The sequence below is a fragment of the Helicoverpa zea genome, chromosome 14 (assembly GCF_022581195.2).
Source record: "Helicoverpa zea isolate HzStark_Cry1AcR chromosome 14, ilHelZeax1.1, whole genome shotgun sequence".
NCBI classification, from domain to species: Eukaryota; Metazoa; Arthropoda; class Insecta; order Lepidoptera; family Noctuidae; genus Helicoverpa; species Helicoverpa zea.
Genome location: NC_061465.1, coordinates 1,039,484 through 1,065,502, shown reverse-complemented (window position 1 = coordinate 1,065,502; position 26,019 = coordinate 1,039,484). Strand labels below are relative to the sequence as shown.

The window sequence follows — 26,019 nt, the reverse complement described above, 5'->3', positions numbered from 1 at the left end:
CTAATATTCCTTTATCTGTATGAGAAACTTGTATTGCAGTGGGATTTAAAATGGGGTAATAATAAAATATGAAATTGTAGGCCATAGGTGTGGTACAGTTCTAAGAGCATTGCGATTCGAATAACTTATAAAGTAACACTATGAATACATTATAAACTTATTAATTTTGTGTTACATACAAAACTAGTTCTTCAAAATGACACAAGGTATTTATCTCATCATAATGTAGCCATATTTAACCGTTGAATTTAACGCAATAATTGACACGCAGGCAATTTTCCGCTGCGCTTAAAAATACATGAACCAGAAAATAGCAAAGACATAAAACTTGTTTCGTGCATTATATGATTTTATACTCACGCTTGTGAATATTGCAAGATGTTCGTGCACCAAGCTCAACTATCAGACACACAAGAACATGATTTTTATATGAAGCGCAGCTGTGATATCGTTGTGGTTCAAAACAAAAATAGAGGTGTAAGAAAGAAGGTATTAACTTAGGGCAATAAATATGATAAATAAATAAATAATGTCGCGACACCTTTTCACACACGGTCGGTTAGCCCCATGGTAAGTTATTTATTAACTTGTGTTATGGGTGCTAACACAACTGATAAACTACATATAGCTACATATATACATGATAGGTACTCAGTTGTTTTTTTTTTAATATTTATTAGTAAAACTTACCGAATAACTTGCTTGAAGTAAAGGACTATGCGCCATTTGTTTTTCTTTTAACATTGTTGAATGGTGATGAAACCTATGTCGCATGAGAGTTCTTGACGAGTATTAATGTCATTCTATGGCAGCCAAGATCGTGCAAACGTGGTGTTTTAGACCAATTAAAAAATAGCATAAGTATGTTTGTGTGCAACAATTCACTGTAAGCCGGAACAGTTACGAAATATCCGGTAGCTAATATAGGTAAATAATACCAAAATATAACTATGCCTATTCCAACAGTATTACGTACCCATTAAAAATACCTATTCCATAATATTTGTATTCACACACGTCAATGCATAATACCTTCTCGGTGTGCAAACACTCGACGAGACCACCTGGGCCTCTAACCCAACCCTACGTGGGTTGGAGGCGAAGGGGGATATAATACCCCTGGCCCCCCTTTGCCTTATTGTGGTGAAGCACATAATAATTATTTGCGGAAAATTCAGGGTTAGGTTTGCTCTGATTGTGCTGGAAGAAAGTGAAGTAATGTGAAGGTTTTTTTTATGCCGAGTAGGCATCATTGGGTTTCTAACAGATTGGTATTATATTCAATGTCATAGTTTAACATTTATCGTTTTTAGATTCACAGTGGGGCATTCTTATTCTGATTATTTATTTTTCTTTATATTTCGTAATTTTTAAATTTTATGATAAAAAAATACGCAAAATCATTGAAAAATAAATAAAAGACAATTAACATTCTTTGTATTAGGTTCTAATGCTCAAAGGGCTTTCAATGTTCCCTGTTCTGACTATGAGCTCCTATCATAGAGATCTAATGACTTTGGCTCCGATTAAAAGCTTTAAATGCCATACCCAAAATATTTTCATAGCTATGGCTCATAGCCATAATAATCACCTTTCAAAAGCGGGATCATTTGCAAAATCTTCAGGAATCACGAATTCCTAGCTCCTCATAGCTGACGGGTTAACAAGCCGTCACACTCTACAACTACTTCAACAGACGTAGGCACTGGGGGGTTAACCCCCTAAACCCTCAGTTCCGTTGCAGGGTTAAATTTCGGCAGCGAAATAATGTACAGATGACAACCAACCCGAATCTGTCAAATACCAATCAAACATAATAATAATAATCTCGGGACACCTTTTCACACACGGTCGGTTAGCCCCATAGTAGGTAAGTTAATTTACTAGTGTTATGGGTGCTAATACAACTGATAAACTACATATAGCTACATATTTATAAACATACATATATTATAAAACCCAGACCACAAATGTCGAACCGGGAATCAAATCCGGGAGCTCAGGTCCGGCAGTCCGGCATGGTGACCATTACGCCATCGAGGTCGCCAAATCAATCAATGATCCTTCCGCTATTGTGATAAGGTTGAAAATGTATTGAAGAAATTTGACAGATTTCACAGGTTCATATGCCGTAGTTTGTACTTGGTCACATGAAACGATCAAATGAAGGAATAAAATTTTATTCAGCCATTCGATTGGATCAGTTTTGTACCAATTTTCATTTGAATTTTATTTCGTGTCGTGTAAATGACATTATAGGGTTTGTTTTTTACTGTTCAAGCCATGTTTATTAAAGGGTTAAAAGTGAAAATGTTCTTTATAATGTAACATTATGATTATTCTGCACGTGTGTAGCTATGTCAAAGAAGTTATTCTAAACTTGGTCCATAGGTACTTGCATATATTTATGAAATTGCTTCATAATGTTACACTGTAACTACATTGCGAGTACAATTTCCGCGAAGGCAAACATTTTTTTGATGTCACAAACTCTTCCTTATTCACCTTGTTTCATCTTTTCTCCCAAAAACAAAGGAGATATTCGTGGAAATGATTTAAAAGCCACTTACGTATACATAGGAAAATCTTATTTACCATCGTAATGTATCAGAGCATGGTGTATAATGAAACTGCCTCGCAAATAAGATTACATTACACGTAATAAAGCCTCGTGCCTTTTATTGCGAGTAAAAGATTAAAGGCACGTATGCCTCCATACTTGCCTTTGAGCTTAGAAAAGTTAACCAACCGGAGACGCTAATGTTGTGTCTTTCAAAGTTTTAACTTAACTTCATTAAACCAAAGTTATTTCGTGCGAACTGTACCCATATTGTAAATGTTTTCTTTGTCAATTTTGACGTGTGCGTGTGTAAAGATGTCGATACAAAATGTATCAGTGTGCTATCACTATAAGTTGCATTACCAAGTTTCCACGCGCAAATTGGTAGACTATTTCTCATAGAGATGTCTCTAGAAATAAAGAGTAAGAGAAGAAATAGTTTGTCAATTTGCACAATAAGCACACATGTGCTTGGAGTGGTTCCTGTTGGTTAAATGGTCTCAGTTACAGGGTGGATATACGCCATGACTCATATTCATTTCATGGAGGTTTTACTGTCATTATTGGAGGCTTGCGTATGTGTGTGTAGGTTTTTTCGCGCAAAAGATGAATATCTTTTTCTATGTGCCCTACAATTTTGGGATTAATGAAATTCATCTGCTTAGCTTTTTTCCCACTATGTTGTGGTTGTCTTCCAGGCCAACTGGATGCAGCACCAGTGTTTTATAGGGAGTGACTGTCAATTTGACTTCCTGTCGTTCTTTAGGATTATGATAAATTCATGACTGATTGTTTCCTATCCTGGTGACAAAGTTTAGGTTTTAAGTAAACACGGGGAAAATTTCAAAATTCTGAAAACCCTCATTCCATAGTATTTTTCAATCTATGATTAGCCGAAATACTTCCTTGAAACTTCAAGGACATTGAAATAGCGTAAAATGTACAAAAACGTTAAAAAAGTTCTCAAACGTCGATTTAAAAGGTAGAAAATCGCGTCCATTTCCGAAAATATTTTAAACGAATTGTCAATATTGCACGGAATGTAAGGATCTCAGTGAAACGTGAAGATACCTTTTCTGCTGCCTGACACCGTTTGTGAAGACGGTGAAAAATCGTTGACCCAATAGATGGTATTTCTAAAGGTACAGATATCTGTCTACCTTTTGAAATATACTTGGCAGCTAAAAGATTTCAAAAGAAAAAGTATATCACAATTATTGACCTAATTCTGGGAGAAAAGGATTTTTAATGGCAAAAAGTTATAACGATTGAACATCATGTTGGCTGAAACCTGATTGAACATTTATACTTTCCACGATATCTACTACAGGGTAATTTTATTGAATTAGTTAGTTGTCTCGAGCAACCTAGAGAATTTTATTTTTCACTGCCAATCAGCCAATTAAAACATAAAAACACATTACCATAACAAAAACGTTATGTAGATACGCTTTTATGTTATAGAGAAAAGTTTGTTTGTTTGAACGCGCACATCACAGGAACTACTGGCCCATTTAGTAGTGGTGGGAACGCTGTAGGCGACTGTTCATCTAGCTAGGTCAAGTATTTTCCACAGGACACGGGTGCAACCACAGAAAACAGCCAGTATTCAAAATAATCCTCTACTACATTGTGACGTCACTGGAATTCGCGCGCTTTTCTCCCCGCCGCCATTGTTTGTCGACACTTGATGATGCCTCGCTCAATGAATTTTGTGGCATTAGCGAAAATTAAAAGGCCGTTGAATTAATTTTGGGAGTTTCTGTGTGTATGAAGGCTAAATTGTAGAGAAATGAAACGTTCTTTGTTGTGTTTTGGGAATGTGTGCTGATAATGTTGGTATTGATTTATGCTGTTAGAACGCGCCATGCTCCTTCAAATATAATATCCCACCAAATTATTATAGAGAGAACAACAAAAGAATGCTCTGTGTCTCAGAACAACAGAACTTGATAAGGAAAGAATGCTATAATGTGGCGTTATGGCTCGAGTTAGCTCTAATTCAAAACGCGTCTTTATCATATTTGCCAATTTACCCTATGCGAAATGCTAACTGCGTTATCCAATCTGAATTTCAACATGACAATATCAATTAATTTCCACTCATTTGTACCTCATTCCTATTATTCGGAAACATGCTGAAACTACGTAATTGCAGTGCAATGACGTTCTTCGAATTAGTACGTCAATTATTGTCACCGGGGCTTTGTATTCGACAGCGCGGACGGGAGTATGTTTGGGGATTATACTTGATTAAATTTCACCACTGCTGTGAGCTTTTCATAATACATCGATATCGGGGAAATTTCGTTCAATTAAAGTTGGCTTTGGTTGATGGTAGTAAAATGGTGGGGTAGAAGTTTTATGAACGAATTTGGTATTTTTAAACGTTTAAATGGCTAGAACAGAAACAAAAAAGTAAATAGAATTGAAACTTTGAATTTCGATAAGTTCGACCATAAAAGTAAATCGCTTTGTTTTAAATTAATTTGGAATTAAAAACAAAGAATGCAAACGGAAGCTTTGTTTAAAAATACTTCTATTATTTTACACGTTTTACTTCAAAACCACAGAAGACGCTAATGGTATTCTTGTTTGGACCCAAAAATAGTCACACAATTTCTCGAAAAAGCTCTTTTTAGGGACGACTATCATTTGTTGCAAACAGTTCCATCACAGCACAGCACTCTGTTTGTCCTAAATATAATTTGTCAAACCCAAAAAGGCCCTTTATAATTAATATCTTAGCGGTATTCAACCCTTTTGGACAACTTACACGGTGGATACACATTCATAGTTGTGGACACTCCAACACCAACTAATATTAGTTGGGAATTTGTTTAATGGCTTAGTGATTGTAACTCGTTTGTGCAAGAATTCAAAAACTACTGAATTGATTAAACACAGTGTAGTGTTGACATTCCTACCTATCATTTAATTCATTCTACATATCATAATTTAAATCTACAATACTCGAAAGTTAACATTTTATAGGATTTTCGTTCCTACGATTGATTATATTCTCAAAGTAAAGTTGGAATAGAACCTTAAATTAAAAAAAAATAGGCACCCCTAGATCCTATTAATTTTCTTTTGTTTTAAACTTAGCGCATACAAGCAGTTAACAGATCGATTCACTAATACTGTACTAGTGAAATTGACCCTTAGTATGGTAATATTAATCTTCAGTATAAAAGTTATTTCTGTTTGTAAAGAGATTTCAGTCAGTGTTATTAACATAATTACTTCGAACCGAAATTAGCCAGACACGAATGTTTTGTATCGAATTTTCGTACTGAAGTTTATGATTTTATTTATTGAAGTTTATTTTGAGTGTAAATAAATAAACTTTGGATGTTCTGGGGTATAAAATATCGAGTTTGTGTTCTTAAGGTAATTACTAAAGAGATTCAATGTTTGTTTGGTATTTAGTTTGAACTGTAAGTAAATTCAGCGGTTCTGTTATTTTAACCAGGAATATACAATGGCGATGCACTGTGAAAATATTTAGTTATCTTTGAGTTGTTTCTGATGACTCACTTATTTGTTTTTGTTAGAACATGTAAAACACATGAACTGAACATCAACGTTAAGATTTCATAAATACATAACCTTTTCCCAAATTGAAAGTTGCGTGAATGTAGGTAACTACAAGAATTTTTTTTCAGTTTTAATAATAAAATAAAAGGAGGTTCTTTTCTGCGGGGTCCTGGATCATGTTCCCGATACCACCGGTTAAACCCAATTTTTATATTTTTTTATTGGCATTTTTTAATAAAAAACGGTCAGATCTTACTTTTTTTCTGATCCGACCTTTATGAAATTCGGAGTGGCCAGCGTATGCCCCTTGTTAAAACTACAATCCCTTGTATAATTTACTAACAGCTTATTTCTTCATCAATTAAATACATCCCTTGATGGTACCTAATGTCATGCCAATATCGTTTGTGGAATATCAAAAAATGTCACCGAAAATACTGTTACTACCAATATCGGAGAAAATAAATGTCATAATATGAATTTTACGACTTTTACGAGCCTATTGCGTACTCAATAAAGTATGAAATAACAAACAAATTGTCTGTTACTGGTTCAAAATGTACCTTTTTGTGTTATTTTTCTGTTTTTTTTTGGGAAAGTTTAAAAAAATTGGATGCTTGCCCGAAAAGTGTACCTGGAGTTAAAAATGACATTGCAAATTAGTGTTGATTTGTAGCAGGAAGTAAGCTATGTTTTCTAAACTAGTTTTAATCCGTGTTTTACTCAAACTCAAACTCAAACTCAAACTCAAAATTTTTTATTTCAAATAGGCCTATGAAAGCTCTTTCGAAACGTCAAAGTTAGGTGCACGGTTCCAAAGAGTTGGTCTCATGGAGAAGAACCGGCAAGAAACTCCATGGACACTCTTTTTAAAAGAAAATAAAAATAATTACAGACATACAGTTTTCTAACTAGCCCTGAGAATGTTATACAATCCAAATTGAGCTAAAAATGTATTAATAAATTATACAAAATAATTTTAGTGCAATCTTTACTGGAAAAATAATTTATACAATTCAAAGAAAAAATATATTGGGTAACCAAGTTATTATACAATGCAATTTGGGGTCTTGCTGGCTTGGGCTTGGCTGGTCTGGGCGGAGGCACTCCCGTGCCCGTGGTCGCCGGGGAAGCCACATGTGCAGAGAAAAAGAAAAAACAATATTAATTTAGCGCCAGGCATCACTGTCATTAATGTAATCCTGAATTTTATAATACGCCTTTTTAATCAAAATGTTTTTAACTACATTCTTAAACTTTTTATCCGTGAGATCAAGGATACATTTAGGTAGCTTGTTATAAAACCGTACACAATTCCCTAAGAACGACTTATTTGTTTTTGTTAGCCTAAACTTGGGAACCACTAATTTATGTTTGTTACGTGTATTTATCTGGTGAATGTCACTTTTAACTGTGAATTTATGGATGTTTTTGCGAACAAACATAATATTTTCAAAAATATACAAGGAAGGTAATGTAAGTATATTAATTTCCTTAAAGAATTCTCTAAGAGATTCGCGAGAGCCCATGCCATAGATCGCTCGGATCGCCCTTTTTTGCAAAACGAAAATTGATTGGACATCAGCCGCTGCCCCCCATAGCAGAATGCCATATGACATCACGCAATGGAAATAGGCGAAGTATACAAGCCTGGCCGTAGCTATATCGGTCAGTTGTCTGATTTTTCTGACTGCAAAAGCAGCAGAACCAAGTCGCCCTGATAGGGAGGATATATGGGGACCCCATTGCAATTTACTGTCAATGGTAATGCCCAGAAATACTGTGCTGTTAATTAACTCTAATTTGCTGTTATCGAGCATTATATTTGTTTCAACCGCAGTGACGTTAGGCAAACAGAACTTAAGACATTTAGTCTTGGAAGCGTTTAATAATAAATTGTTGGCTGCGAACCATTTGGAGAGAATTTCTAGGCTTTCATTAATGTGACTAACATTGGGGTTCTTACGCTTAACTTTAAAAACAAGGGAAGTGTCATCCGCAAACAAAATAACATCCGAAATATCAGACAACACAAATGGAAGGTCATTTATATAAGCTAGGAACAGAAATGGACCCAGTATAGAGCCTTGAGGCACGCCCATTTTTACAACTGTCCCCGAAGATGTTGAGCCGCAGACATCCACTTTTTGCTGTCTGTTGGATAGATAAGACCGGACAAGTTCAAGAGATTTTCCACGAATGCCGTAGTGTCTCAGCTTAGAAATGAGTGTATCGTGGTCCACACAATCAAACGCCTTGGAGAGATCACAGAATATACCGACGGCATCCTGCGAACTCTCCCAGGCTTCCAAAATCTGAGTGACTAACCGCGCACTTGCGTCCGTAGTGGACCTACCCTTTGTAAAGCCGAATTGACGGTCGTGCAGTATATCGTTTAAGTTAAAATGGTTTAACATCTGATCAAGCATGATCCTTTCGAATATTTTACTTAGAGCCGGGAGAATAGAAATGGGTCTGTAGTTTGACGGATTTTTCTTACAACCTGACTTAAATATTGGAATGACCTTACTGTGTTTCATCAAATCAGGAAAGGTGCCTTCATCTATACACGAGTTAAATATTTGACTGAGTATTGGTGCAATATTGTCAATCACGGAGCTCAGGGCTTTAACAGAGATTCCCCATAAGTCTTCCGTTTTTTTTAAATTAAGGTTTTTGAAAGCTTTTTTTACTGTATTAAAAGTTATGTAATGGAATCCGAAATCCGGTACTTCTTTAGTAAAATTTTGTTTTAGTAATGCCTCTGCAAGTGTAGAGGACGAGTTAAGTGATTTAGTAACCTCTACTGGTACATTAGAGAAAAAATTATCAAACGCGTTAGCAACCTGCACATTATCCGACACAGTTGCATCATTAATCGTTAACGATAGTTCAGTATCCCGGACTTTAATTTGACCCGTTTCCGCATTTATTATTTTCCAAACGGTTTTTATTTTATTATCCGATTTAGTTATTCTGTCACTAATTGATTTAGACTTTGCAAGAATACATACACTTTTGAATACCTTAGAGTAGTTCCGTACATGATCATGAAAAGATTTATCAGATGTCATTGATTTTTCTCGATACAGGTTATACAATACATCTCTGCTTATCCTAATCCCTTTTGTACACCATTCGTTGAATTTTAATTTATTGTCGATTTTTAGTTTCTTAATAGGACATGATTTATTAAATTCTAGACAAAGTGTGTTAAATAACTTATTAAATTTAGTATTCGAGTCCTCTGATTTAAAACTACTGCATAATTTATTGACAACATTATTTTTAAAGGTTTCTAAGGTTCTGTCTGTTAATTGTCTGTATTTTATTACTATGTTTGACGGAGTGTTTCTATTAGCAGGAAAGCTAACAAGCTGCCCCAAGTGATCCGATCTCACACCAGCAATAATGGAAGAATGCTGAACCACACAATTTGTAAAAATATTGTCTAAACATGAACTTGACGATGGTGTAATTCTAGTGGGTTCATTAAACAAATGTTTTAAATTAAAAGATTGAAATAGAGATAACAGTTGATATTTATCAGAAGATTCAGAAGATATATCTATGTTAAAGTCACCGCAAATGAAAACTAGTTTATTTGACTTAAAAATCTTCCTAAGTATTTCCTCCATATTTGTAATAAATAATGAAAAGTTACTTGCTGGTGGTCTATATACACATAAGAATAAATGACTTCCTATTTCTGCACATGCTACCTCGCACAGGCGATTAACAGAGCTCGAAGTGATGTCGCTTCTATCCTTAAATTTTAAGTTATTTTTACACAATATCAATGTACCCCCACCCTCTGCAGTTACCCTATTAAATACACTAGCAACCTTGAAATTATTGATATTAAATAACATTTTCTCAGGCTTGAGCCATGTCTCACAAAGACATAATATATCTATAGAAAACTTATCAGTTAAAAGTTCAATGTCTAATATTTTGCCAGAAAAACGGTTTACATTCTGATGAAATAGGATGAGGTTATCGCTACGCTTTTCTATTGTCTTAGAACCTAGTTTAAACAATCAATCACAGTATTGTTAGAATAACTAGTCAATACTGGCTCGTCGCTTATCCTACATTTTGTCATATTGTTGGCTATGACAATGTTAATATTATATGCTATCAATGTAGCTATATTATCTTTATATTTATTAGGGAAAAACATGCTTTCCCTACTCAAATGAAATTCACTAACAAACTTGTTAGTGTCAAAGAATAATAGTTTGTCCCTATGACAACATGTCAATGTGTATATGAAATTGTTCAGAGTATGAACATAACTATTTTGAGTGTCAGAAAAACAGTCAGAATATGGGAGTGCACAAATCATTATGTTTTTTAAATTTAGTTTTAATAAGGTGTTGATACCATAAGCAATGTCACTTTTAATTACATCAAGACTGTTGCCTATCAAAAGAACTAGTGTAGTGTTAGCATCAAACTGTGTATTTACTATCTTGTTTATTATGTTGTTGAAGTGTAGGTTTGGGTAGCAATAACTAGTTACATTATGTTCTTGTGGGAGTGAGTGTTGAATATATGAGCCTAAACCTTTACCAAATTTATCTGTAAATAAGACTGACTTGTGTTGCTTAGTGTTGTGAATGATTGGAACAGTATGAGGAGGGTCTAGTAATGTAGTAACAGGCCGGGGTTCAGGGATTGGGATTGGGTGAGCACGGGTACAGGAAAGATTATTACTCGGTTCTAGTGTATCTCATTAACCACCAATTACTTATTATTTTTTCTTTTTTGTATGGATCATGTATTTGTAAGCTTGTGTCCAAGCTTGATGTTAAATGACCTACTACTATTATTACTACATACACTTTATTACTACTTACAATTTTCTTGGAAAATTGGGCTACTTGTATTTTTTTCTTAAAAGTAGCCTATGTAAGCCCATAGGGACGCAGATGTTTTATACTCTATACTAAACATTGACGCTCTACAAAGCTCTACAGACCGAGCTACTTTTCGCATTAATTGATATTATAGTTCGGCCATTCAGAGAATGCGTTCCTGACACGTCGCGATTGAACTGACGACGTAACTACATTCATTGATTATTGATATAATAATGTTGTTTTAATGCTCCTCAATTGTTAAAACGGTAAACAACCAGCAAAAATATTTTTATCGTAACTGCAACGCCATTGCAAAGTTACGTCGTCAGTTCAATCGCGACGTGTCAGGAACGCATTCTCTGAATGGCCGAACTATAGTACCTATATAGATCTATTCTCCAAAATTAACCGCATTTTGAACAACACTTTTTAAATTGGAAGCTTGCCCGAGAATTGCGATTTCAAGCTACATATCACCATAGACATTAGTGGCGACTGGCTGGAACTAAACTATATTTTTTCAAATTGTCACCCGAAATGGAGTCGCAATGCAATTGCATTTTGTTTATGGCCAGTCGTGTGTTATTAATTGTAACTGGCCTGTTGTTTGAGTTTGAAATTAGAATGAAGAGGTAAGGGAATTGGGAATGATTCTAATTTGAAATTGGTTTGATAGGTAAATTATGTCAATTATTATGTTTTTGTCAAAGATACTTTTCTAGATCCAAATATGAGTGAACTGTTTCTTGTAAAAGTAGGCTATTTTAGTAAAAAGGTTGAAAATGCTTTTGTTTATAAAAATATTGTCCTGTTTGATACCTAATTTAACATAAAGACTTCAATGAATTGATGATTGAGACAGTTACTCTTGCTTTTAATACCTATTTTTATCCCAGAACGTAATTTTTTCTACGACTGAGAACCATAATAGACGCTTAGACGCCTCATCCCAAAATGAAAGAAAATGGTACTAAACAAAAATATACCACAATATCAATCTTATACCATATGAAAAAAAATATTCCTACATACACATACATGCAAATAGCTCAGCATGGCGTATCTCGCAAAACAAAGGAAGGCTCGTTTGAAGTTCTCGCAGACAATGGGGGCGGTAATGATGGCGACTTGAACCTACTACTACATACCATGTACGTGTTTTTTTGGTATTTTTTTTTCGTGTGGGGACGGTATTTTTGGGTGCTGTATTTGTTATTAATAATAGATGTTTTAAACAGACAGACAGACAGACAGATAGACAGGCATTTTGTTTTTATTCAGTAAAGTAAGTAAACATTTTACATAACTTTCAATATAAAATGTTTTAAAGTTATTAAAGTACGTATTTGAGTATTAAACTACTATAATTGTATATTATTTATTACCTTTTAAATAAAACTAGTAATATGAAAACTTCCAGCATAATATGGCAACTAAAGAGTAAAAAGTACCTAATCCCGTTGGCACCATTATTTTACAGAAATGTCTACATTTTCTTTTATTTAAGTCTACATAACCACATTTTCTCTATTCAAAGTTACATACAACAATTCTAGATCGGTCTACAAATATAGCATAATAAATATTTAGAGGTAGAGGCTAGAATATGAATTTGTCATGAAAGTGTTTTTCATTCATCCCAGTCTCGTCCCACATTTCAACGCAGAAAGATTTATATCTGCATTTATTCCATTCAAACATAATTCTTATATTACTCGTACCGCGTTAGAAGTGAGTAGTCAGATTTTTAAACTATTATTCACGATATAAAAATTCCACTCTGCCAAAAACTCGGTCAGCTTCTTTCAAAATACGCTATGTTTATTATAAACTAGCCTTTTCCCACGGTTTCACCCAAAAACTTCAGCCTGTACCGGGATAAAATATAGCCCATGCTCGGGAAGAGCGTAGCTTTCCAATAGTGATATAATTTTTCAAATCGGGACTGAATTTTCAGGGTACCTACAAATAAGTGAACAAAAAAAAATGTTTCATCTTTATTATATTTGTATAGATAAAGTATTTATTCTCGTCTACGTATACCAATATAGCAACGCAAACAGTTTCGTAGCCATAACTCATCGATGAACTCAATCCGAATAATCCAACCGATTAATCCGATTTTAGTTTACGACCACATCACTGTCAAGGTCCGTTACAAGGAGGAAGGAAGATGGTGGAGATGCCACAAGGAAGGTAGGTCAGGCGCCTTCTTGTAGGTCAACCAACGAACTGAAGGCGTGATGAGTTACTAGAACTAACGAAGAATTCGGGTTGCTTGTCAAATCAAAACTAATTTGTCAAAGATTGGTCTTGATTGATTCGAGATTTTATTTTGAAATTAGTTCGCGGGCTTTACAGACGGTGTGTAAGGGTGAAGCTAAGCTGTGACTTTCTAAGGAGATTTTGCGTTATGATATCTCCGTAAGTCATTTTCTCCAAGGTCCGTTATTCCACCGATTCGTGTAAATAAATCGATTTGTTGAATCGAATGACTTATTCGATATTGGAATTAATTTAAATTCGTGAAAGATGATCGTTATCGTCGCTTGTTTGTGCAGATTGAGTTATTAATGAGTTTCGTTTGAGTGAATGCCAGTAACAACTGCGTTTACCTTAACGCGCGGGAAAGCCGAATGAATATTAATAGTGCGTGAAAATTAATTTTACGGTCGAAACGATACATTTTACGTAATATTTAATTATAATAGGTAATAAATAAGTATATATATGTTACCGTAAGATTACAATCATCGTTAGATTACAATCTATCTCGAGAGATTGTAAACTGTCGAATTATTGTGAACCGTAACATCTGATTGCAATTTAACGCATTATTTTTCGCTATATTATAATCTATCGATGAGAAATTGTCAAATTGTCAACTGTCCGAAAGCTCTCTCTGATTGGTCAGTCTTTTTGTAAGATCGACCAATCACGACCAGCCGTTCTGTTCCCATGGAGTTCCCGTAGAGTTAGGAATGAAATAGAGGTGTCAGTTAAATAAAATAAATGCTCTTCAAAAATTCTTCAAGTATTAAATTTATATAAAAATAACTCTTATAAAAATACAGTTAGGTATTTTGTCTTCAAATACAAACTAATGTTTAAAAATAAAATAAAAGGGGTGCTAATTAAACAGGCTTCTTTTTAATATCATTATTCGCCCCCAAAAATGTATGTTGCCTTCTAAATTACTAAGTCAGCCACAATTAATAAAGCGTCGAGCATCTAAATAATACTATCTTAGCCACGAGTTATCTTCCACTCTAAATACAACTCAGCATGATGGTTATTTTTTTGCATCTAAATTTGTAGCATGCATTCTAACAGTAAACTTCTTAAATACTATTAAATGACATCATAAAAATATTTATTTACCTTCTAATTTTTAACTCGTACCTACTGAGTTTTTTGTTTGAAATATAACACATCCCATATTAATTGACCCAGCATGGAAGTAAGCATGCAACGTGCTGCAAGCATAACTTCTGTCACGGCTCCGGCGCTGCGGGGCTCCGGCGGTCCCATGCGAGCTTATCGTCGCAGATGGTTTTCACGCTCACCACCGCAGCTTCGGCTTGCTGGCCGGCTGAGCCGGCCAGCCTCAGCCACGGCGGCGAGCGCTGAAACTACCTGCGCCTCAGCTCGCAGGCCGCCTCGCCCCTCCGCGCCTACGCGGTTTTGAATTGCACTCTAGGGGTAGGGCAGACAAGACTACGTGGAGTCGGTTTTGCAGCGATTCGTTTTCGTCACTAACTTCAATTTTTAATACAATTTTTAATTGTGTGTAATTTGAGTCTTAAAAATTAAGTACAATTTTTGATTTTATAAAAAATTAAACCGTCACTTATTTTTGCACGTCAAAGAGCTGTGACACCGGGAGTTGCAAAGAACATTGTCTTTTTTGACGTTCTACCAATCAGCGCGCAAGATGCATTCCGTTCTACGCCAGTTGACAATTTGACCGCTCTACATCGCTCTCGATCTTACAAAAAGACTGACCAATCAGGGAGAGCTTTCGGACAGTTGACAATTTGACAATTTCTCATCGATAGATTATAATATAGCGAAAAATAATGCGTTAAATTGCAATCAGGTGTTACGGTTTACAATAATTCGACAGTTTACAATCTCTCGAGATAGATTGTAATCTGACGATGTTTGTAATCTTACGGTGACATATATATATTGTGATCAACCGTGTCGGTCGTGGTGGCCTAGTGGGTAAAGGACCAACCTCTCAAGTATGAGGGCGCGGGTTCGATCCCAGGTCAGGCAAATACCAATGCAACTTTTCTAAGTTTGTATGTACTTTCTAAGTATATCTTAGACACCATTGACTGTGTTTCGGATGGCACGTTAAACTGTAGGTCCCGGCTGTCATTGAACATCCTTGGCAGTCGTTACGGGTAGTCAGAAGCCAGTAAGTCTGACACCAGTCTAACCAAGGGGTATCGGGTTGCCCGAGTAACTGGGTTGAGGAGGTCAGATAGGCAGTCGCTTCTTGTAAAGCACTGGTACTCAGCTGAATCCGGTTAGACTGGAAGCCGACCCCAACATGATTGGGAAAAAGGCTCGGAGGATGATGATATTGTGATCAACCCAGAACAAATTCAGACATTCAGAATGGGAATATATATATCCTAAAATCTATACTAATATTTTTCAGAATTAGATATCCTATTTATCATACTACTTTTTATAGTACCCACTGGATGTGGGTCATGCCGCTCTCGGAAGCTACTGTTTTATAAAGCAGAAAAACTAGAACTCATTTAACTATCTGTTGGTAAGAATGTGTATTAAAACAATCGCAATCATTATGATAATTTGATCAACCAATTTGGAAATTAATTAATCAAATTAATTAACTTTATTGAATAGCATTGAATAGCTTTACCAGTATGAAAGCCACACAAATACATTCATACAATGCCATTTCAAAATAATGATTTCAGTTGGGTTTCTATTGAATTCTCGTCCAATAGGTCGTATAAAAGGGTTCCGTAGAATGACTTTTCTTCGGGAAATTATTTGTCATTTCTTCAATGCTGTATTTCTTGGTATTTAGTTTAGAAACGATAGTATTTGGAAACAGTTACTAATATTATATGGTAAGTGAAGAAGTAAAGTGGTGAAAAGTAAGTTATAATCTATCTTTATTAATATCATAGGTCAAAAGGAAACCTTTTTTTGTTTATTTCTACCTTAAAGGTTCGAAATGGTTGAATCAATTTGAAAAATTATTTCAGTTTTGAGAAGGTACACTATTCCCGAATGACAAAGGCTATATTTTAGTAAGAGAAGTAATTTCCATAGGATTTAGTTGATACCTTGTTAAATAGGAAATCAATACATACAAAAAAAAAAACACCAACTTTCTTCAAAATTTTACACGCGCTTGCAAAATTTCGTACACAGATATAAATCGGGCCAGTTAAATTGATTTGATATTTCATTTAGTAAACTGTTCCCGTAGATTGGATCAAGGCCTCCAATTTCCTCTGAACTGTAGTCACATATCGGATGTGATGACGTATCCAGGTCAGGTTTCACTGATGTGAGCTCCGATTTCGAAGGTATTACAGTTAAGTGCAAAAAAATTGTCTCGGTTAATGAGTGTAAATGAAATAAAATATATGGTGTTGTGTTTAAGCGTGGGTTTTTAGTTGTATTGTGTAGTAGCTTTTGCTGGTAACATTATATGAAATATAGATAGTAGCTCAAAAGTGCATGATACAAATACCTAATGGCGAGAATCCACCCAAATTGTTTAAGCTTCAACGCAAATCCTCTTCTAGAATGTGTTCACACACGAAGGTTGCAATTTCGTGGATATTTTAGAAATGAGCGGACGCAATTTGTTACTGTTTATTAAAACGAGTCGACCCGGAAAAACTTTCATGTGCTTCACAGTGCCTCTACCACATTTTTTGATACCTTCGTTTCGATATATAACATTTATAACGGTACATAACAACAGTATATCTTTGGCTACAATTTGCGTAATGGTAATGTAATGGGCTGATAGAAAACGTTATGGTGTATCGGAAATATATCGTAATGGCTGCCTATGTAGTGGAAGGTGAGTCAGACTTCTTCGCTAATGTTTATGTTACCTACCATTACCATAAATTACTGAACCCTTTTTAGTTAATACCTAGTAGTAAGGCAGCAGTGCAATCCAACAATATTGAACTTGCAATTTTTTTTTAAGGCTCTATGTGTGTATGTTTGAGACTTTTTCACGCTGAAATTGTAGATGAATTTTGATGATACTTGACAGCAATGTAGCATAGGTACATATCAGAACAGTGTGATAGCTATTTTTAATTTACACGTTTATTATCTATAGAACATACAAAGAATTGTTTCAAAAGATATTCTAGATTATAATTTACCTACCAGTATAAAGAACCGTTACCCTATAATTTCCCCAATATCTGGGTCAAACGATGTTCCAAAATATGCAACGACCGTGACTCGTTGGTCATTAATGGGTGACTTTTTATCGACTTTTGTTTCTTGACAATATTCTTTCTATTACCGACAAGAGTATCCGTACAAACATCAGTTTCAAGAAAAAAATATCATTTCCACCCTATTTCCATTTGGATAAGTTTTTTACAGCACTTCCGACTCTAATAGACATTTTATTTGTTTTACAAGGCTGTCTATAAAACTTGGGACGAACTTGAGATTGTTCATAAGTCTGTTAAGACACATTTTTATACAGAATACCTAGTTTTAGAAGTTACGAGATTTTGTTAGTTGTGTAAGTGTGGGTTAAAATGTGTGTTTGTGTGTGTGGGTTTGTGCCATTTACGAAGATTCTATGTCTCAAGGGATGAATGAAAGACAATGATGCTTTTCGTACTATTCGACTTTCTATGGTCCTGAAAAATCATGCTATTAAGACTGGTTGATGTAGCGTGACTAGGACGAAGTGGAGTATTTTTTTATAATCTTTAATTGAATCGATTTTTTCTTTTATTAATGTTGGTATTTTGATGGGTTACCTAAGGTTTCACAAGTGATGATAATAAGTTTAATTAACTTTCATAATAATAAAGAATTAAGTTTTGCGATGTTTTATTGGTGTGATGTAACGTTAACTCAAACATCCCTGATAGGAAAATCCCCAAAGCGGTTACTCTTTGGAGCCCACACATTCTGCTAGTTTCATTTTGGGTCAAACATGTAAATCAGTATTTAGATGCTTTGTTACTGTTGGTGGATATAGATTCTTTTGTTGACATCCCGCTGACAGCGATTTTTTGATACATATGTAGTTTTATTTTGCCTTTTATTATGTTATATAAGTATGTATTTGTGTAAATAGGAGTTTGTATATAAAATCTAAAAAAATATATATATAGTGCGAAAATAATACAACGATTCAAAAAGATTGATAGCGTTCACGAATGCCTTCAAAATAAACTGACAGCCAACCATCGCATCGGCTCAACTGTTGGTTGATAGTTTTATATGCAGTATGCTAGACCTCCTAGTTTGATAGTATATTGGATCAACCTATCAATTGTCTACCTGTACGGACCACCTACAGATTGACTTCTGATTGACATCCAAACTCAACTGACACAGCAACATAACCCACCAATCACTGCCAAAACCGAACCTCTGCAGATTTAGTGGGCGGTTTTTGACTTTTACAAATTACGCTTCAGTATTTTCTTCATAATTTTGTGGGAACAGAAATATCTCAATCGTTATTCACGTTGTGTGGGCAGGTTTGTTTGTTCAAATATCGTTCATTGTTCTATCTCTACGCCCACGGTGTACGTCATAACATTCTTCCAAGGTAAGGTTTGAGAGCAGGATATTATGATACTGGTAATTGGATGAAGATTAAGGAGATGTAGTTGGGTTCATTGAGCTTCGAGCTGAATGGGGTTTCTAAAGTAACAAGATGAGCCTATTGCTATTTCGTATCTCGAAAAAATATAGTACGGAGCTACTTTTCACACCTTTGTTTTATAATATGTAGTGATACATATGCTTATATCTTCAAAACCATGCAACGGATTTTGAAGCGGTTTTTTTAAATAGATAGAGTAATTAAAGTGGAAGGTTTGTATGAATAACACCCATTAAATAGTGGGAAAATACTGTTATCCCGTGCGAAGCTTCGGCTGGTACCTAGTAAAAGATAAACTGAAAGATTTTTTCAATTTAGAATTATCGTGCCTGAAAGTTAAGCAAACAAACTCTTCAGTATTATAATATTAAGTACCTATGTACAATGAACATTGTACACAACTAATAAGAACTAGGAAAAGAATGTAAGGTTACGGAGTTAATGACAATCTATGGATTCCAATACCCCTGTGGGAATCGTAAGTTTATGTTAGTAATTAGGTTAAGGAAAACTCTTTGGGAAAACTGTTCGGTGAATGACCGTAATCACGGAAAGTTTTACTGAAGGTCTCATTATTTGGCTCGGAATGACCCGCCTTTTGTCCTCATTTCATTTATTTACTTATTATGTGGTAATTAAGAGCACAAATGAGAAGTCTTTTATATTAATCATGTATTAGATCTCAATCTTTATAAATGCTTCGACACCTTTTATATATTGTCATTTTACTTAGGGGGTAAGTTTATCAAAAATGGTTTGAACATAAATGCCTTTTCGAAAACGATGTTACTTTAAGTGGAAATTCATACTAGGTCGAATATCCTTTGTGGTATGGTTTACAGATACAAAGGCGATTAGCATTCGTGCAAACGATCCTCGATTTTAGAGCCAAACATACCAATCTTCGACAATACCATTTAAATGCAAACTGAAGCACCACCTAGCATACTGTGGCCATTTTGGCAAAGACTTGGTCAGTTTCCAAAGCTTTGGGACAAGCCTAGCAGAACTAACGAGGGAGTATTCCGCCAATTAAGTCAGAATGTCCGACACAGCAACGCCCGTGGCCTGCGTGGGAGCTTAATATCGAACCTTCGGTGCGCCCACAAATTGCTATAAATTTGTTGTTTGAGAGCGCTGCTGTTATTAAAGTTGCAGTGGAATAACGACTAGCTATTACTTTGTTTGTGTGGTGGTTGCAGTCAACTTTTTGTAAGGTCATTGCTTTTTTAATTTATGTACCTTTTGCTCATTTTGTCACTGGAAGAGTGTAGTTGTAATTTTTAAGGGAAATGTTGATGTTTCTGAGGGCTGAAGAAAACCACACTAATGACTTGAAAACAAGCTCATATATCTTATTGCATATATATATCTGTCGTTAAAGTTATTGGTTAAACTAATCGTTCTATATTCCAATTCACTGAACCTCATGTTAGTTTAATTGTAAACACTAAAACGAAACTCAGTTAAAACATTAAAATCCTAAAACGAAATAAAATGCCAAACAGCTGAATAAGAAAAAGCAGTGACCAACCTGCGTAGTTTCTCGCGTTTTTATTGCTTTAGCTCATCAAATTGCGCATAAACCGCTTCGTGTGGAAAAGCTCTTAGTGGTTAGAACGAGTGCAATAGTGCATGAATAACTGAAGCGTACATTTACGACTTTTGTTCGCGAACAAAATATATTTTTCATGATTTATTTCCAGTACTGAATGTTTGAAAACTGATAAATTATGTGTAGTTTATTTTACTCCGCACTTCATGTATTTTAAAGTACATTGGTAGATCTTATTTTGTTTTTTAGTTTAACCCGTTGTATGTCGGAGCGCAGATATACGCGAGACACAATTGATTTTCTATTGTTTTATAATTAGCGGCATACAAGGAGTTTAAGGTCTTCAAGTTTAAGGTTCTCAAGGACTTCAAGTCTGGAAGTAAGTGTAGGTATTGTCTAGGTGCATACATAATGTAAAATGTTTCTAAGTCTCATTAGGTTGAATGACATAATACATTGCCAATTACTGCCAGAAATAGAATAACAGTTGTAATATCTACGACAAATGTGTTACATTGATTCGCAATTATGATTTATTATAAGTATCTGCTAACCAAAAACATTATTTTTTCAATGATAAATGTCCGAGAAAGTTTCTGAAGTCCTGGAGCGCTCACGTATCTGAAAAGAACTTAAGTTGGTTCCAAAAGATATCTGGCATCTTCCTTTCCACTTCATGTTTCTATATACTTAAGTCATTTGTTGATTTATCGTTACCTAAATAAGTAGACCATCTTTTGCAAAATAAGCTATTTTATTTTTGTTGTTATTCAGAACCTGAAAACCTCACATGATAGATTGGCTGTATGTGGGCGGTCGCCTACACGCTATCTAGCTTTTAGGGTTAAAATGTAGGCTGCAATAATTAGGTTTTCCGTAAAGTCTTTCTATAGATCTTCGGTACATTTTACTCAAAAAAATATTCTAAGTAAAGCTCCAAATTTAATCCTAAAAATACATAGCTTTAAGGCTGTAAATAACGAGTATTTTTTTTATAATCTCCTTATTTCCATTTGGATAAAGATATCATGCAAAAAATACGTTTATTTCTTTCCAAAAATTGTTTGTTAGGCATAAATCCTTTGTTCCCACGATTTGCGTATCAAACCTTGTTACAGAAATGGTCCTTAGTTTCCGAATAACTCGAGATGAAATCGTGTCTAATGAGTGCTCTTTGTGCTCGACTGTACTTCGTACCACTGTGACAATGGCGCATAATGATTCATTGTTCCCGTATTGTCTACTGAATGTCTTTTCCTACTTGTGTTTATTACCTATAATATTTAATACCTACCTACCTTCAATAGACACATACCCCTGCACTCAGAGACATTTAATGATTACTCAAGTCACTACTTAGTGACAGATTCTAATAGAAATTCTACACTAAGGAACGGCTTAATTAACCATTAAATGTCTCTGAATGTGTCCGGTAATGATATTTATTTATTTGGCAAAGATAAAGTATATTTACGGCATAAAGCTAATAATATATTTGGCAAAGTTTAGGTACTTTAATGTAGGCTGTATCTCTAAAATAGATAACGTAAAATATAGGTACTGAATTGTTTGCAAACTTTTCTCATGAATCACCCTGAATATTTGTGAAATGTGTTAAAATTCATTGACTAGGTTTTGGGTGCATCGCGGTCGGAACGATAAAGTGTTGGCCGACTTTGTCTTGAAATAATATAGGAAAATAAAGTAATCAGTAATTCTAAACACTTACCGTTATTAAAAAATCTATCGATAACTTTAAAACTTATAGCTAACGATAAACAATATTTTAGTTTTCTCAGTATAAACAAATTAAAGCACACATTTGTTTATCAAAATTGATTATGTAATTAAATAACAGTTTATAACTCATTATTTAAACAAAACTTTAATTAGGTTTATAGATTCGTGCAGCGATGACCAATGAACATAACATTTTATCGACAATTCAGTGAATGTGCGTGAGCGCATCTCTACTATAAACGTGATTTATGACACCGACCGTTTCCCTCGGGTCTTTGCAAATTCTAATTCACTGTGCGACATTAGATTTTAATGACATTTTGAACTAACTATGCAGTAATGAAGATGAATGATGACGATTTTAAACTCAAAATTGATATTCTGACTCAAAATTATCAATGATTAAGTAACTCTGTATGTGTCTCTGTCTATGTTCCGCATTAAAGTTAAAATAGCTAAACCGATTAAGACGAAATTCAGCACAGACATAAGTGGTATCACAAGTGGTGCAACAAGTGGTGTGGTACTATTGTAGTCATAAGAGGCCAGTGGAACTGCAGGCCAAATCTAGTTTATCATGATTTTTTTCACAGAATTTATAATTTATATTCGATTGTTTTTGTCCTGCATTTATTGCGAAATAACTCATCAAGACGATTAACAAATTACTTCAGACTGAAACTGTCAAAAACAATGTTCTTTAACAAAGTTTTATCAATGATTGTCTAATTTTAGTCTGCCGTTGATATAAATAAATTTGTTTATTCTGTTTTACCTTGGATCAAATATAGATTTATGTGTTATACGTCTATTGCTAAGAACTTTCGGAATGATTGCGGCTTGGCGCCCCAGTTAGCAGTGTCTGTATGCGGAGCCTAGACTGAGAAACCAGACATAGATTAACCTTAATCATTCGGTTCAAAGTCAAAGTCTGTCAGAAGATGAATTGGTAAAAAATTGGCTGCTAAGGAACACAAAAGTCCTGTCATAGTACTATACTATTCTATCTATCTTTGCATATTCAACTCTTTAGAAGGAAAATAAATCGAAGGGGCTAGCACTTCTTACAGCATTGCATGTACCTATTCAACCATACCTTCTCAACCCAGTTACCTGAGCCACGCCGTACCTCTGTTAAGACTGGTTGTCAGACATTTTTGTTTCTGACTTAACCACGAGCAGCAGACAGTTTAATATTCTTTAATAGATTTTTCATCAGTATTCACAGCTTAACTTGTCTAACATTTAAATAAACACAATTTATCTAATATTTATTTTGAATTTGATTATTTTTACAGTCTGCAAACTATTTCTAACAATAAATTAGTTTATAATTGAACTTTTTGTTTAACTATAAAATAGCGTAGCAGTAAAATTGTGTCTAGACTAAAGTAATTACACAAACTATTTTGAATATATGAGTTGAAATCACGGAGAAAGGCGAGTTAGCGGAGATGCCATAAGGAAGGTAGGTTAGGCGCTTTCTTGTAGGTCAAAGTAACGTGTAGTAAGCGTGATCAGTTACTAGAACTAATGAGGCGTTTGGGTTCCTTGTCAACCAATCAGTCTAGATGGTTTTTGATTGATTGGTGATTTTATTTTTAAAATAACGGGCATGTAAGTGCGAAACTAGTAAAGTTCCACGATTCTGCATTCCGCGCTATTTTCTTTGCAGATATTTATTGCGTTATGACATCTCCACTAGTCATTTTGTTCTCCTTAGTTGAAGTTAAAATCGTATAATTAGATTGCGGTTGTTTTTTTTAACTTTGTTGTAAAGGGTTTTAACCCTCACGTAAGAGAACGTGCTTTTGTTAATATTCTTGACTTGAAAAAAGGTGGTTATTGTATTAATTCATTACATTTTTTGTACGAATTAAGACTCATTTGTATATTCTGCTATGTTTATGTATTCTTTGTGCCCGAGTCAGACTTTCACTTGGTCTTTTTTCTGCCATATAAGTATTTCTTAATATTTTTCTGTATTCCAACTAAATGATACAAACAAAAAAATATACTACTTTATTTCAGCATTTACGGACGACGATTTCCGAAAAAGCGTATCTATTTAAAAAAACGAACTGAAAGACGAAATTCGACTGAGAGAAGAGTTTTACTCAAATACACTTTGATAGTCGATATCTCGAATGAAAAATCGAGTACTAAAGAGTATATTGGACATGCGGTACTAAGCTTGATTAAATAGTTTTTTGAAACTGGAATTTTTAATCACAGCTCTATTTTTTGGTATTTGGTTTAAACATGTATTTTTTGCGTGGTTTGGTTGTAATATTTACAGGCTTTAACTTTTTTACATATTTTTTTCTGTAAGCCAGGCAGAGCAAACGTCCTCGAATTAACATACATGATTATTAAAAAAATATTATATCTTTGCCTAGATCGGATTTTGACCCTAAGATATAAAGTCTTGTTTTTTGTTTACTTTTTATTGGAAAACTGCTCACTATAAGATGCATAATGATATGATATTATGAGTTCATGAGAAGATTATATGACCAAGTTACCCTATGCGTGAAGTAGTATTCCTAAGCTAGCTAGTGAAGACGACTTTAACATGTAGATAATAAATAAAATGACTACTTACTTGATAAACAATAAAATGCCAGTCTTCTCAATTTGTCTGAAGATTCCTTTCCACGAAGCCAGCATGCAGTACTGTTGTTTAGGAGTCAGGGGTGATCTGGGGTCACCAGCCGGTGGGGGGCTGTTGATGATAGCATCGTGATGACGCTCCGAAGCTGCCAACTTTGCTAATTCACAACCCATATTTTTTAAACTTGATTTTTTAACAGGTAATTTTTTAAAGCACTTTTTTAACTCTATTTTTTTTGTTAACAATCACACATTTTTTTGCTTTTTTCACATTGAACACTCAGTGTTTTAGCTTGTTATTCTAGTCAGAGTTAATCGATAAATCTATAGTTTTTATTTTGACGTGCGTCAGTAAAGAGTACCGGATAGCGACGACGGCGCGTGCGCGGATCCGAAATCGCTCTTCGAAATCAAATGCAATAAATTGTTTGTCTGGTCTATAATTAGAAAAATATTGCTTCGCGTTACGCGTAGGTAGACTTTTATGCGAATAATATTTAATTGAATAAAATATTTTGGTAGCAATAATATATTTTTAGATTAATCTTGTTTGAACTGATGCTCACAAAATTATTTACTAATAACATTTAATAAAACAACTTAAATATTTGATCACCCAATCACTCAAACAAACTTCACAACTCGAATTAAATCAAAAACTAATTTACGCTCTTGTTTAAAATATATTAATTACTCGTAAAATATCAAACGATAGCGCTCGAATTAAATATCAATTAGGTTCACTAAAACTCGTTATAGTTGAAATAATGATGTTTAGTGATTTTCCATCGCACACTAAACTAAATAAAATAAAAAGCACGTCTATTTGACTAGTTTGATGAAGACTAATATTTTTTGAACTGCCACTAAGGAACTAAGGTTTAGTGATGTGAACAATACGTGTCGATATTTTTTGTTATCGTTAATTATAACCTAAGATCGTGACAGGCCTATTTTTATTTATCGTTGTGAAATCGTTGGTAAATAATTTTAAAGGTAATAAAAATGAAGTCAAACCTTGGCCATTACGGTCAATAAAAATACGCGGCCTCACCAGTGTCCTTGGCAATTTCCTATAATCCCTTCTGAAGGCCACCTATTTAATTTAGGAGACTTTTCAAAATTTTATGCTGTTAGGTTTCCTTGAGTTCCATTTGCTAACTTTATTTATATAGCTTCGCAAAAAATATCCCTCAAACCGATCTACCAAAATACCGTTCCCCAAATAATTCAAGGACCCACTAACATAGTTTTTTATCATTCA

The 26,019-nt window shown here is 34.5% G+C and overlaps 1 protein-coding gene across 2 annotated transcripts in view; it reads right to left on the bottom strand.

The window, feature by feature from the left end:
* The window catches only part of LOC124636249 (neuroglobin-like), a 39,137-nt gene extending 13,521 nt beyond the window's left edge, over positions 1-25,616 (bottom strand). The window contains exons 1-2 of one of the 2 annotated variants that reach the window (XM_047172237.1): positions 25,356-25,616; positions 24,748-25,192 (exon numbers count right to left, since the gene is read on the bottom strand). In XM_047172237.1, the coding sequence (XP_047028193.1) occupies positions 24,748-24,929 (182 nt within the window). In that variant the 5' untranslated portion in view covers positions 24,930-25,192; positions 25,356-25,616. The remainder of the gene's footprint in view (positions 1-24,747; positions 25,193-25,355) is intronic. The other variant, XM_047172238.1, reaches the window with a different exon arrangement.
* Positions 25,617-26,019: the final 403 nt, after the last annotated feature.